The 12909-nt window shown below is 55.1% G+C and overlaps 1 protein-coding gene across 1 annotated transcript; it reads right to left on the minus strand.

Annotated features, from left to right (window-relative positions):
• Window positions 1-1053: 1053 nt before the first annotated feature.
• Window positions 1054-12909, minus strand: SAPCD2 (suppressor APC domain containing 2; the record flags this gene model as incomplete). Its single annotated transcript, XM_018074138.2, has 6 exons — window positions 1054-2151; window positions 3054-3167; window positions 3708-3806; window positions 3954-4100; window positions 7372-7505; window positions 12876-12909. Coding segments are annotated over 6 exons (657 nt in total), but the record flags the coding sequence as incomplete, so codon positions are not given.

Below are 12909 nucleotides of genomic sequence, written 5' to 3' on the forward strand. Positions count from 1 at the left end.
GAGGGTCAGGCCCAGAAACAGCATGGCCAGGCCAAGGTGACAGCTTCAGGTTAGCCCTGCAGCTCTCAGGGCACCCCAGTCCCAGCAGGCCCATGGCACTTTTGGCACTCCCCTGTAACCTGCAGCAGGAAGGGAGCTGGGGGCCAGTGCTGCTGGCCAGGGCTGGGAGGACAACCCCCTGGGCTGGGGCAGGGAGAGCTGCCCTGGCTCTGCAGAGAGCAGCCTGGAGTGGGAACCATGGCCTTCTTTTTCCTTTGGAAGTCCTTATGGGCTCCACATCCAAAGAAAGGCATGAAATCAGAATTGAGGGCAACTACCACTCTCCTCCCTGCCCCAGCTGGAACTCATGGTTGCCCTTAGCAGCACCTGAAAGAGGCCATGGCAGCACCTGAAAGAGGCCATGGCAGAGATTCCTCTCCAGCTGTGGGACAATTGGCTGGAGTCTCTCTCCTGGGTCCATTCTCAGCAGGGGGTCTCAACCCCGGGGGAGGCTCTGCAGGGTGCAGGGGTCATCCCACAGCCTGGGCAAGGAGGGTGCTCTGGACCAGTGCAGAGCCCCAGGTTCACCCCACATGGGTGTTGCCACCTCAGCATAGGGCAGAGGAACATGTGTCACAGCATGCCATGCCACTGAGGTTCCCTCTGTCTGCCCCTGAGGGAAGGACTCACTGCAGAGCACCAGCCACTGCCGCCACCACCGTGGGGTGGCTCCAAGGAAGGGCACTCTAAAGTAAATAACAGGTTGTGAACTGCACCAGCACCACCTGAGGAGTGCAAGCCTCTAGAACAGTTTCTAGAGGAGCAGACAGATGAGGCTATAGAACTCGAAGGGGGGCAGGTGGCTTCAAGACCCCATCCCACAGCAGGGGACAGGGGGTCCCCAGTCCCTAGGAAGCCCAGAGGAGATGGGAAAACACATGGGAACATGCCCAGGAGTAGAGACCCCTGGGCTCCTTGTGCTCACCAGACTGTGCAACTTCAGCTCATTCCACATCCCAAAGACAGAACAGTCACAGCCTTCAGGGCGGGTAGCACTAGATGGACTGATTTCGGCAGAGACAAAAGGTTAAATTAAATAGTTCACCCCACTTTATTATCCCTACAGACAGGTGACCCTCCTCATAAAGAGGGTTGCTTTTAATTAAACCTTAGGCAAAACAGGCACTGGACACCAAGGTGGCATCACAAAAGGGATGGCAGGCACTGATGCCTAGGAGACAACTAACACCCTACTCCTGCAGGCAAAGGACATGACTAGCCATGGTCTTTGCTCTTCCTCCTCCACCCTCTCCCTGGCACTCTGCTGACCCCCATTCCAGCTGCAGGCACCAGAGTAGAACAGGGATTCATGCCTTGCAGCGAGCTTTAGGCCAGGATCACCCTCAAAGAGCACAGCTGAAAGGGACAGAGAGCAACAGACAAAAATAGGAGTGAGAACAGAACTGGTCTGCACGGTGCCAGCCTAGGGAAGGGCTAGCACCTTCTGCCCAGCTCAGCTCAGTGCTATGGCATGTCAGAGCTTGAAACAACCCCGGAGAGAAAAGCCCTGGTCTTGGGGGGATGGAAGGCCAGGGACCCATGGAGGTTCACAGGGATCTCCAGTGAAAGTACCATGGATACCAAGTACTGAGCCATAGTCGAATGTCATTCAGCTCAAGAATTGTCACTGAGCTGGGTGGGAAGCAGGAGGATACCTGAGATGCACAGCAGCTCCCCCTGCACAGGCAGCACAGGCAGCAGCCATGTCTCCTTCACACTGGGGGTTGTGGGGCTGGGGAGAGAGTCCCTGCACCCATTTAGAGACAGAAAAGGAGCAGCTTGAGAGCAGCATGGCTGGAAAGCCAGCAGCACAGTAGGGCAGGGATGCTCCCCAGGTGGGGTGCCAGCTTCCTCCTGCAGAGATGCCAATGGCAGTCCCAGACCCTGAGATACAACACCTGGAACAACGGGTGTGATGGGTTTGGGGCCAGAGTCCCTCGAAACCCCTAGGGAAGCTCGACGACGGGGAGGGGGAGGGAGGTGCTAGATGAAGGTGGAGTCCAGCTGGCTCGCCTCATGGTTGGTGCGGGCACGAGCCTCAAAGAGCTGCTTGATAAGGGCAGATTTCTCCTGCTCCAACTGGGTGATGCGCTCGCTCTTGTCAGTCACCTCCTGCAAGAGATGGGAGGAAAACGCTGCTCAGAGGAGGAAAATGCTGGCAACTGCTGTATTGCAGGTAAGATTACATAGAACCACAGAATCACAGGCTGGTTTGAGTGGGAGGACCTTAAAGCTCATCTCATTCCCCCCCCTGCCATGGGCAGGACCACCTTCCACTAGCCCAGGTGCTCCAAAGGCCCTGTCCAAACCTACCCCTTGGGAACACTTCCAGGGGTGGGGGCAAGCCCCAACAGCTTCTCTGGGCAACCTGTGCCAGGGCCTCACCACCCTCACAACCAAGAATTCCTTCCCAATATCCCATCTAGCCCTGCCCTCTGGCAGTGGGAAGCCATTCCCCCTTCTCCTGTCCCTCCAGTCCCTTGTCCCAAGTCCCTCTCCAGCTCTCTCAGAGCCCCTTCAGGTACTGGAAGGAGCTCCAAGCTCTCCCTGGAGCCTTCTCTTCTCCAGGCTGAACACCCCCAGCTCTCCCAGCATGGCTCCAGAGCAGAAGGGCTCCAGCCCTCAGAGCATCTTTGTGGTCGTGTGCTGGGACAGGAACCCCAGCAGTAAGCCTGGCCCTGGTGGGGGCACCATGGGCACCCCTTCCCCATCTGCCCTGCTTACAGACCCCAGCTGCAGTCTCATCACCCTCTTGTGACCTGCATTTGTCACAGTCTTTTCCCTCTGACAGGAATGCCCCATCCCTACCCATTGACTCACCCAGTAAACAGATGGACACAGTTGGGCACAGCTGCATGCCAGAGGGTTTCTGTGTGCAGCCCTTCTCGGGGATGACCAAGGTTGGCCAAGCTGAAGGAACACTTCCTACTGCCTAGCATTCCTTTCCTGGCCCTATCCCACCTTCCTTTCCCAGCACCCGCAAGGGCATCTCCTCCACCTGTACCCCCACTCACCTTGGTGAGAAGCCGATTCTGCTCCTTTAGCATGTTGATGGCTTGCTGGGAGCCTGTGGAGGCTGGGGACACTGTGGTGACCAGCCTGCTCAGGGCTGAGGAGGGGTTTGCTGGCTGCAGAGAAGGTGAAGGGATCAGACATTGAGCCTCCTCCATTGTGGCCCTTCCCAGCCTTTCTTCAAGGCTGGAAGCTGTTTCTGTGGCACACAGGGAACTGAGAGAAGCCCAGCAGAGGATTAAAATCCCAGCACAGGCCATCGCAGGGTCTCTGGCCCACCAGGCAGAGGGGGGAAGCATTCCTGCCAGCGTGCCTGGCTCCTACCAGGAGCCCGATGGGACAGTCAGCTCTGAGGTGGCTGGTTCAGCACTTCAGCAGGTTGGATTTTTATTCACTTGACAATGGTTATACCTTTTTGGGAACCTCCTTTAGTCCCCCAAATGCCTTGACCATCCTCCAGCCCAGCTCAGGGGGACAGCTGTGCTGTCCTCTTGGCTGCCCCCCATCACCTGTCTTGCCAGTGGAGCCCAGTCACCTCGTCAGAGCTGGGGGAAACTCTGGCAGCTCCAATGTCAGCCCTGCTACCAGCATGGGGAGGGAAAGGATGGGTCCTAAGGTCACACAAACAACTTCAAGCTGCTGATGGCTGTTCTCACCTTGCCAGTGGTGGAAAGGAATTCACCCAGGCAGCGGTTCACCTCCTGCAGCTTGGGGACCAGGCGCCCCAGATGGCTCCAGCCACCCTCAGGGAAATCCTGTGGGATGAGAGGAAGAAGAGGCTGGGGGTTACCATGGGGCTGGCTCCAGGTCCAGCCAAGTCCCAGTCCAGTTCTCCAAATCCACAGAGCACCCCCACCTCCTCCCAAGCAGCCAGGCACCATAAGAACAAGCCCCAGACTCACAGTACTGCTTCTCTTCTTCCCCAGGAGCCGCTGGTGCTCCTGCATGAGCTGGATGTGCTGGTGGTACCAGTCTCGAGCCTGGTCTATGAGCTCCAGGCCCTGCAGCAGGAAATCCTTCTCTTGTTCCAGCTCTTTCATGTACTTCAGCTGCAGGACAGAGCACAGGGATGTCACCGACTCCCCATCAAGGCCTTGTTGAGTTCCAGGAGCTGGTTTCTTCATGAGGTATGGAGGGATGTGGATATGGGCAGAGGTCTTATCCCTCTCCTCGTGAGAAGCCATAGAGGAGTGGGATGATGTCTGCTGCCTGATGCTGCTTTGGAGGACAAGTTTTGGAGGAAGAGTTTAGGAGGAAGAGTTCTCTAGTTTGAGAGAACAACCAAAGCAGGTGATGGACACTCAGATCACCTCCACCCTCCTGCTCCCCTTCACAGAAGCTGTTTTCTTCACCTCTTATTTACCCAGGGAGGCAGCAGGAGCAGCCACCCCCATCTCCCTTCAGGGTGTGAGCATCAGCCCCAGCACAGACACACTTGGATTTTGGCAAGGAGCGAACAGCCCAGCTCACTGTGCAGGCTGCGAGCAGGGGAAAACCTGCAGTCTTGTTTCCCCAGCACTCTGCCCCCACTTTGCTTCACCCCGCAAAGTACATTGAGCTGTGCAGAGTGTAGCAGAGCACACCTCTCTGCTGAGTGTCTCTGCCAGTCACTCAGGTTGGGGACCTTGGTGTGCCTGGAGAGCTGCTACAGGAGTGCCTGGGGCCCCTACCTCCAGAGCAGGCCCCTGGGACAGGATGAGCAGAACCCTGTGCCTGGCTGCAACACAGCCAAGGCTGCTGGAGAACAGGGGGGTCAGCCTGCATCCACGGGGGACACAGGGTCCCCATTCCACTGCCACCTTCTGCCTCTACTTCCCTTCAGCACCACTTTGCCACCAGCAATCACAGAGGTGGAGAGGGAAGAGGGGACATCCCCAGAGAACAGAGTACTGGTGCAGTGACCCACTCATCACTCTCACCCTGTGAGCCCAAAGGTGCTGCTCCCCTTCTCCATGCCAGGCTGCTCCCCCAGCTTCTGCACCCATCTCCAAGCCAAGGGCATGGGGAGCTGCCTGCCTTGCTGCCTCTGCCTTCTTTGCCACAACACAGCCTGGCCTTTACCCACAGCACAGACTGGGCTCCAGCGTGTCTTCTGCTCATCCCACACCTGCCACGCAATACACTGGGGTTGCTCTTGCTCCCACTTACTGGAAACACTGTTTGCAACATGAGAGCCTCCCTGCACACTTCTCCGATGGCCCAAAGGGACATACCCAGAGGAAGAAGTGCAGAGCCTTGATGCTATGGAGGCCATTTGTGAGGGGCATGAAGAAGGTGCTGTATGTGGCAAGGACTCCCACTCAGCTGGGGGTGCAGCCCACTGCTGCCTGTTCTGCCCTGTTCCCACTGGGCTTGCTGGCCAGCACGGTGACCAGAGGAAGAAGCAATATCCCACAGAGCAGAGGGACAACGCCAGCCCTGCCTGGTGTGGGGATAGATGACATCTCACAAGGATGGGACACTGGGCAAAGGCAGCTTCAGAGGCATGAGGAAGACAAAGAACTGGACTTGGTTGGTGCTACCTGGGGTTAAGAGGAGGGGATGGAGCTGTGCCCTCAGCTGTCTACAAATGACAGTGCTCAGCCTCTCACGGAAGGTCTCATCCCAGGCACCCTCATGGCCATGGGGAAGTCAGACCAGTCAATGAGGGACTGGCTGGAAAACACCAGCTGATGAGTAGAGACCAGCTGTGGCGGTGCAAAGGGTCCTGGGGTTGCAGCACAGCCCTCACAGCTCCACTCCCTGCTCAGGAGGAACCAGTCCTGGTGCACTTTGGGATGTAGGATGGACACAAGTGCTACCATCTGCCACGGGCTTTAGGCAAACAAGTCTATTGACAGTTCCTTGTCCCCTGGGGGCCCAGCATCCTCCCACCACTGGGGCAAGGAGGGGTAGGAGAGGTGACAGCATAAGGATTAGGTCCTTGCTGGACTCAAACCTGTTCTCTGTAGGCTCACAAATGGGACCAGTGCCCAAAGGCTGTGCCCAGGGTGTCACGAAAGGCTGAGACAGGGACAGACACCACTTCTCTGGGCTTAGAAGCACAGAAAGACAGTGCAGCTCTCGGGTATGTTGCAGAGAGGGTAAAAAAATGCAGAGGACCTCTCCCACTGCCGCCACAACTTGGGGAAATAGAGACCAGGGCAACACAAGCCCAGAGCAAGAGCACTTGTGGCAGAGCTGGGGACAGACACAGTGCCCACCAGCCCCTTCTCACTAGCACCAGGTAGGTCCTTGAGTTCACAGCAGTGATGGGCTCCAGCCCAGAGCTGTGCGCACAGGGGAGAGCCTTGCCAGGGAAGCAGAGACCTTCCCAACTTCCAGCCACCTAAAACCCTTGAAGAAACAAAGCCCTCAATCCCAAACATTCATTTATCACTCCTTATCAGCACCTTTCAGCAGCGACTGCTTGGCCCAATGGGGATCTTGGCCCTTGCAAGGCTGCAAGCCCAGCAAACACCCCCTCCCAGGCTGGCACTGGGGCATGTTGTGTCCCCCAAGGTGAGCGCCAGGCTGGGCACCACCACTCAGGCCTGCTGGGCTGCAGGAGCATGGTGACACCAGGGTGCAAAGGGTGGAAGTGCAAGGGTGATAGTCCCACCAAGCACTCATCCTGTAGGCTTGGTCCTGGCTCTCTTCCCAGGACAATTTAGCTTGAGCCTGTGGGCAACATGCCCAGGCAGCTTCTCCAGGGCAGATCCCTTCACCCAGGCAATCTGATCCAAGCCTCTCCCCTCAGGGGCAGAGAGAGAAGCAGATGCCTCCATCCTGGGCTGCCTGGCTAAATTCAATGTGGATTTCTCTGCTTTGCTGGCAAAAAGTCTCTTGAGAGCCAGGAGGATCAGTATGCTTGAGCCCTGACCTGCAGAAAACATCCGGAAGGGGGCACAGCCTGGCCCCACCACTTGCCAGTGCAGAGTACCTGACCCTCACTGGGGTGCTTGAAAGGCCCAGAGACCCACCTGTTGCCACACCTCCACCTTTGCCTTTCCCTGCCCAGTACCTTGCCCACAGGGAAGGCAGCCATGCAGTCAAATGCTAGCTCCACAGGCTGACCCCACTCCAGGGGAAGGCATGAACCTCCTCCCCGTCGGGCACGATTTCTGGCAAAAACAGAAAGAGCAGTGGAAGTTAGGGCAGCACCTCCACATACATCAACAGAGCTTTGTATCCAAAATATCAGGATCTGCCCAATGTCCCATGGCTCACGTGTGCAGGTGGGCAGAGGGGGAGCCATAGCCCAGAGATGGTGTCAGCAGTGAGGGACCCCTGCAATCCACCTTCCCCTTCACGGGAGCCCATGACAGGGCTGTCCCTTACCATGCTGAAATCCACGCCGTTGGTGATGGTGTGTCTCCGGTGTTCTGCACGGCCCCTCTGATGCCTCCGAGTGTCCCCAGCCCCCGGGTGGCCACCATCCCCCTGGGACTGCCCAGCAGACTTTGCATCACCACCTGGAACAGAGGAAGGCATGAGGCCACCAGCCACTTCCAACAAGAACCTCCCCAGGGTTCCGACTTCTGTGGGATGATCTGCAGGGTGGTCTTGCAAACAGGGAGAGGCTGAGCAAAGCACCAGCCTTAGTGCCTGCTCCCATCTTTGTCCAGGCAGGACAGGCTTCAGGAATGACTGACTCGGCTGCGCCAGGCTGGCAACAAACCTCAGTGTCATCTTCTGCAGAGAGTAAGTGATAGGAGAAATAGAAACTTTACTCACAGTATCCTGGAATGCCCAAATAAGGAACAATATAATCTTGGAGAAGTCCTAGAGAATTAGCTAAGGGATGTACTCAAACAAACAGGAGGTAAACTAAGCTCTGTGTACCCAAACAAGATAAAGAACAAATGTTACAGTTTTTAGTGGTGAAACAATAATGCTGTGCCTGCTCAAGACCTGAGGTCAAGACAGCGAAGAAGATCTGTAAGGATCAAAGAAGGACTTCCATTATGGGTGTGACTATGTAAAGCAAACTAATGAATATGCATTAAGTGAGAATATATAATTAATATATAAACAGTATGTGTGATAAAAAGCCCTGTCCATCTGTCGTTTGATTAGAGGAGCTCTCCTCCGAACGTCCAGCGCTGAATAAAGAAGAATGCCCTTTTTAATATCTACAAATTGGCATTAAGAAGTTTGTTTCTGCTGCTTTTTGGTATCACAAGCAGCTTCCAGGCAAAACTAGTCCAGTCAGTGATATTGCTGGCCCTCATGGGACACCCGGCTCCCACTCAGGTGGCACCAGCTCTGCCAGGAACCCAACTTCATCTGAAGGCAGCTCCTGCTTGGTGATGGACTTGGCCATGTGGACATCCCCCCAGACTGCATACCTGTGATGTAATCACAGAGTAAATCAGGCTGTAGTTTTTTCAAAATTTTATTAAAACTCCAACATCCTATCCTGCAAAAGACTAATCTACCACAAACACATGGTGCTAATGCAAATCCATGCATAACCTATTTTTGGAGATTAAGTTCATACTGGCAGGTTCCAGGCTGGATCAGACACCTCCTGCCCATCAGCCAGGGCAGGACTTCCCTGGGCACCTGCACTGAAGTGTGTATAAGCCCTGCACCACCTGCCCTCACCAGAAACCCAGCCCTGTAGCCACAGCCAAGCCAGCTCTGATCCGCCTCTGGCTGAGCTGGCAGAGCAGCACTCTGAAACCCCACTGTGTTGAGAGTATCTTAGATGATGCAGGACATATATTGCTGCAGGCCTGTTTGCACAATCCAGCCTGCGTGCTGGACGGCGGGGACCTGTGTCCTTGAGCAGCAGATATGAGAAAGCTGCATAGAGGTAAACAAGAGAAGAGGATGTTATCCAGGGTGTGAGAAACCAAAAGATGGGAGGGCCTGGAAATGTCAGAGCGCGTGCCTTGGCTAGTGGAGCCAATAAAGATATAGCTATAGCGTGTGAAAACGGATGTAACGAAGAGAGAGTTAGAGTAGAGCGTGTGAACCCTGTAGGACCCTTGATAATGTGTGCATTTTTGGAATAAAGCGGAGCATTGACTGTACCTCCATGAGGATGTGTCTTTGGAGCTCCTTTTTGCATCTTCTCATTTTACCACTGCCCCAAACCATAGCACCAGGGCAGCCAGGCCTGCAGCCAGCACATCCCCAGGCATGTCTGGGCACCACCCTGCTGCTCTTCCTTTCCTGGCCCAGCACACCCTCCCTCAGTCCTGCAGCTTGCCTGCTCCCTGCACAGAAGTCTCCTCAAGAGTGCTTTTCCCAACCTGGCTTTTCAACAGGAGCATTAGAGAGTTGGTAAATAATGGCAGGCAGCTGGGGAAAATACACCCTCCTCGGGACTGCTCCCCATGCATCTGCCATCCATCGCACATCCTTCTCCTATGGTTGGGCACATGCTGGCTCCTAGGTACCAGAGCTACCTGGCTCAGGTCTGGCATGTTCCCTGCTGCAGGCACATGAAGGGCTGTTAGTGCCAGGACAGGGTGCATGGCATCACCTGGGCTGGCACATTGCTTCCTTCTGCTCCACGAGTTTCCTCAGGCAAGCACATGGACACGATGGAGCTGGGATACAGGGCAAGGGAGATCGGGGGCAATGGCCACAGGAGCCACCCTTCATTTTAAGGCAACGAGATCTGGGAGAGCTGCACTGTGCCAGGGCTGCCTGTGCTGCCACATTCACACCGGTTCAGTAGTGGGAACCAGATTCAGGCTGAGGGGAGAGCAGGCAACGTGACAGCTCAGTGCATCACTACATGTCATTGGAGAAAGAAGTCACCAGGCCACGGGAAAAGTCCTCCTGGTCCATCACAGCATCCTGCTCCACCTGCCAGCAAATACTCTGGCACAGACAGGTCTCCAGCACATCGATATACACGGTCTTTGGTATCACCCATCCATGTGCTTTGCCAACTGCCTTTGGTTTCATACACCCAAATTTACCTGGGAGGAACCCAGCAAGACTGGTGTGACCATGTGAGTGTTCTCCTAGCAGACCTGTAGCACATCCTGCTCGGAAAACTGAGAAACAGCCCCAAATCAAGGGTACCTTCAACAGGTAGACTCCCAAGGCAAAGCCAGGAGCATTTCTGGTAGGAGCTGCAGGACAGATGTGTTAAAAGATTTTTGCTGCTGTTACCTGGAAGTGCTGGGTTGAACTGAGCTGAACCTGTGATAAGCAGGAGCTCCTGGTCAAACAATCAAGCTCTGCGCACCTGAACAGACAAGGCAGTGGCTAAAAAAGGATCCCTGCTAATGAGCTTGGATAGTTCTTCTTAGGAAAAGAGCAGGACCAGATCATCAGAGGTGGAAGAGATCCTGACATGAGATAAAGGACAGACTCCTCCCTCTGGGAACCTCCCTGCCCAAGACAAGCAGACACCTCATGGTTGTTTTACACATTTCCACACTTGTCCTTGGCAACGGCCCAGACAAGCCCCTACAAACCGTCCTACCCCTGCTGCCAGTGCCACCAGCTCTCCAGGGAGCTGCTAGAGCCAGGCCACCCCTAGAGCAAGGGAAAGTGAAGTGCTGGGGAGGAGGCAGTGCCCAAGACCATCACACACCTCCTGGGCAAGGCACTTTCTGCTCCGTGCTTTGACTTCCCCAGGTCTCAGCTCACAGGGGAACCACAGAGGTAAAGACCCCCAGGAGTGACACACTCAGAAGTTGCTGTGACAAGGCACGAGTGGGCACCACCACAGTGACTTCCCCAATATCCACCTCACCATCCTTGTGCTTAGAGGGTGCTGTTGGCTCCCCAGGGACCGTGGGGCACCCAGCAGAAGCTTGCAGGCTGCCTGAGCGCTGCTGGGCTGAGGAGAAGCTGGAAGGTGACTTAAGCAGGGACTTCTTTAAATCACTTCAGCCCACACACTAGCAGAACTTAGTGAGAGAAAGGGAATTGTTGTCCACTGGCTCACTGCACCCCTGGACATGCCAGGAGAGTCACATGGCCCCAACCTCTGCCATTTCGCCATGAGTCACATCCAAATCACCTTTGACCCCAGATCATAAAGCAGAGCTGGGGAGGCATCCTGTGAGCACCCCCTTTCCCCAAATCATAGGCAGAGAGAGCTTCCTCTGACTTGTTACATCCTCTCACTGCACCTACAGAAGCCACTACATGTAGCTGGAGGCTCAGAGCAGCCTCGCACGCAAAGAATATAATCTTAGTGGAGACAGGGCTTCCTGGAGGCACAGGCAGCTCCCAGCACTCAGCACACTTCTCTGTAGTGTGATGGAGCTGTGTCCTGACACAGCACTGCCCAACTCCCTCATGGCCAGCTGAGGAGGACATCCACCCGTTGAACCACACTCTGGGAAACCTTCCAGCGCTCCAAGGGAGCACTGGGCAGTTGTGCAGGACCTGGAGTTAAAAGAGATGGAGTAACTCTGAGCTGTAACATTTTCTAAGCTGATGAATCAACTTGAAACTCAGGCCTCTTGCCAGAATATGACCCTGCAGCTTGGGAAGCTGGCATCAAGGGCTGAGGCACTAATCTTTTCCACAGGCTCCAAACAGTTGTGGAACATCAGCCTATAATGAAAAGATCCTCAGCAAGCAGAAAGCTGCTGCAGTCATTTGCTTGCTCCTTCCCAGGGTAGAGTTTTCAATCTGCTGTCTATTCACCAAGCAGGATTTTTTTCAGGTTTTTCCAGATTTACACTCTTGATGATAGAAGAGTCAGCCTGCTTAATAATATTGCCTTAGATGAAGCTCCAGTGATTAGTCTGGAGCAACATGGAAAGCCGAGAACCTCAGCCACAGTTAAAGTTTCTTCTCCACCCAGCAGAAGGGACTGGGAGGTAGTGGGCGGGAAGGGAAGGCAAACCAGCCTGACATTCCCGAGGTGGAGGAAGTCATGTCATCACACTCAGGTCGTGCAATAACAAACACCAGGTCCTCACACAGACCTTTATGTCCTCAGATCTCAAAGCACTTCACAAACCTAGATAAAGAATTATTACCTACCCAGATAAGCCCAGAAATTTGATTTCCTTATAACATCCCCTACTGACTAACGACAAATCAAGACACCAGTGAAAAGGTCTCTCCTGTGCCAAGGTCAGCGTACCACCGCAGAGGGCTCTGGCAGAGCCACACAGGGACCCCAGGTACCAAGGAAGGGGAAGAGTCCACAGGGACCTGCAGGTGAGCTCTGTAGCCAGAGCCTGGGACAGCAAAGCATGTTGCCCTGGTGCCACTTTCTCATTTATTCATTGCTTAATTATTTGTTATTGGGAATAGTGCTGCAGAATGATCCAAACCAAAAAGCTGGATCAGGTTTTGCAATTTTTATTTTGCAATTTTTATTGCACGTGCATGACATTGTGAAAGAATCCTTTCTGAGGACCACCCCAGCCCAGAGCCCACCCGAGCACACGGCTACTCCGTGATCACAACCCTCACCCCGTCAAGGTTGCTCGGGGGGTCCCCAGGTCCCAGCCATCCTCTGAGACTCCCAGCTGTGTCAGTCACCCTCGGGGAAGGTCAGGACAGACTCTACGCCCGGGGACAACCACGGACACGTTACGGCAAAGCCCTTAATTCCTTCTGTCAGCGCTATAAATAGCACAGCGCCTCGCGAAGGGAGAACAGCCCTGGGTGGGCGGCGGCGTCGCGATATCCACATCGGGATCGGAGCCCAGTAAAGCCAAACTGAGCACGGCAGTAACTTTGGCGGAGTTTTACACTGGCCCTACGCTGGCTCTAGCCCAGAGGAGAACACAAGGGACGGGGGAGAACAACCAGATTCCAGCCCGATCTCTGGGCGCCAGTCCCCGGGCCCGGCGCTGCCATCAACCCCGCGAGCCCAGAGCCCCCCGCTCAGTCCCGCCACTCACCGCGGCCTCGGGGCTGGCTGTGCCCCGGTTCCCG

This window comes from Manacus vitellinus, unplaced genomic scaffold (genome assembly GCF_001715985.3).
Source record: "Manacus vitellinus isolate BGI_N305 unplaced genomic scaffold, ASM171598v3 scaffold_27_pilon, whole genome shotgun sequence".
In the NCBI taxonomy this organism is placed as follows: Eukaryota; Metazoa; Chordata; class Aves; order Passeriformes; family Pipridae; genus Manacus; species Manacus vitellinus.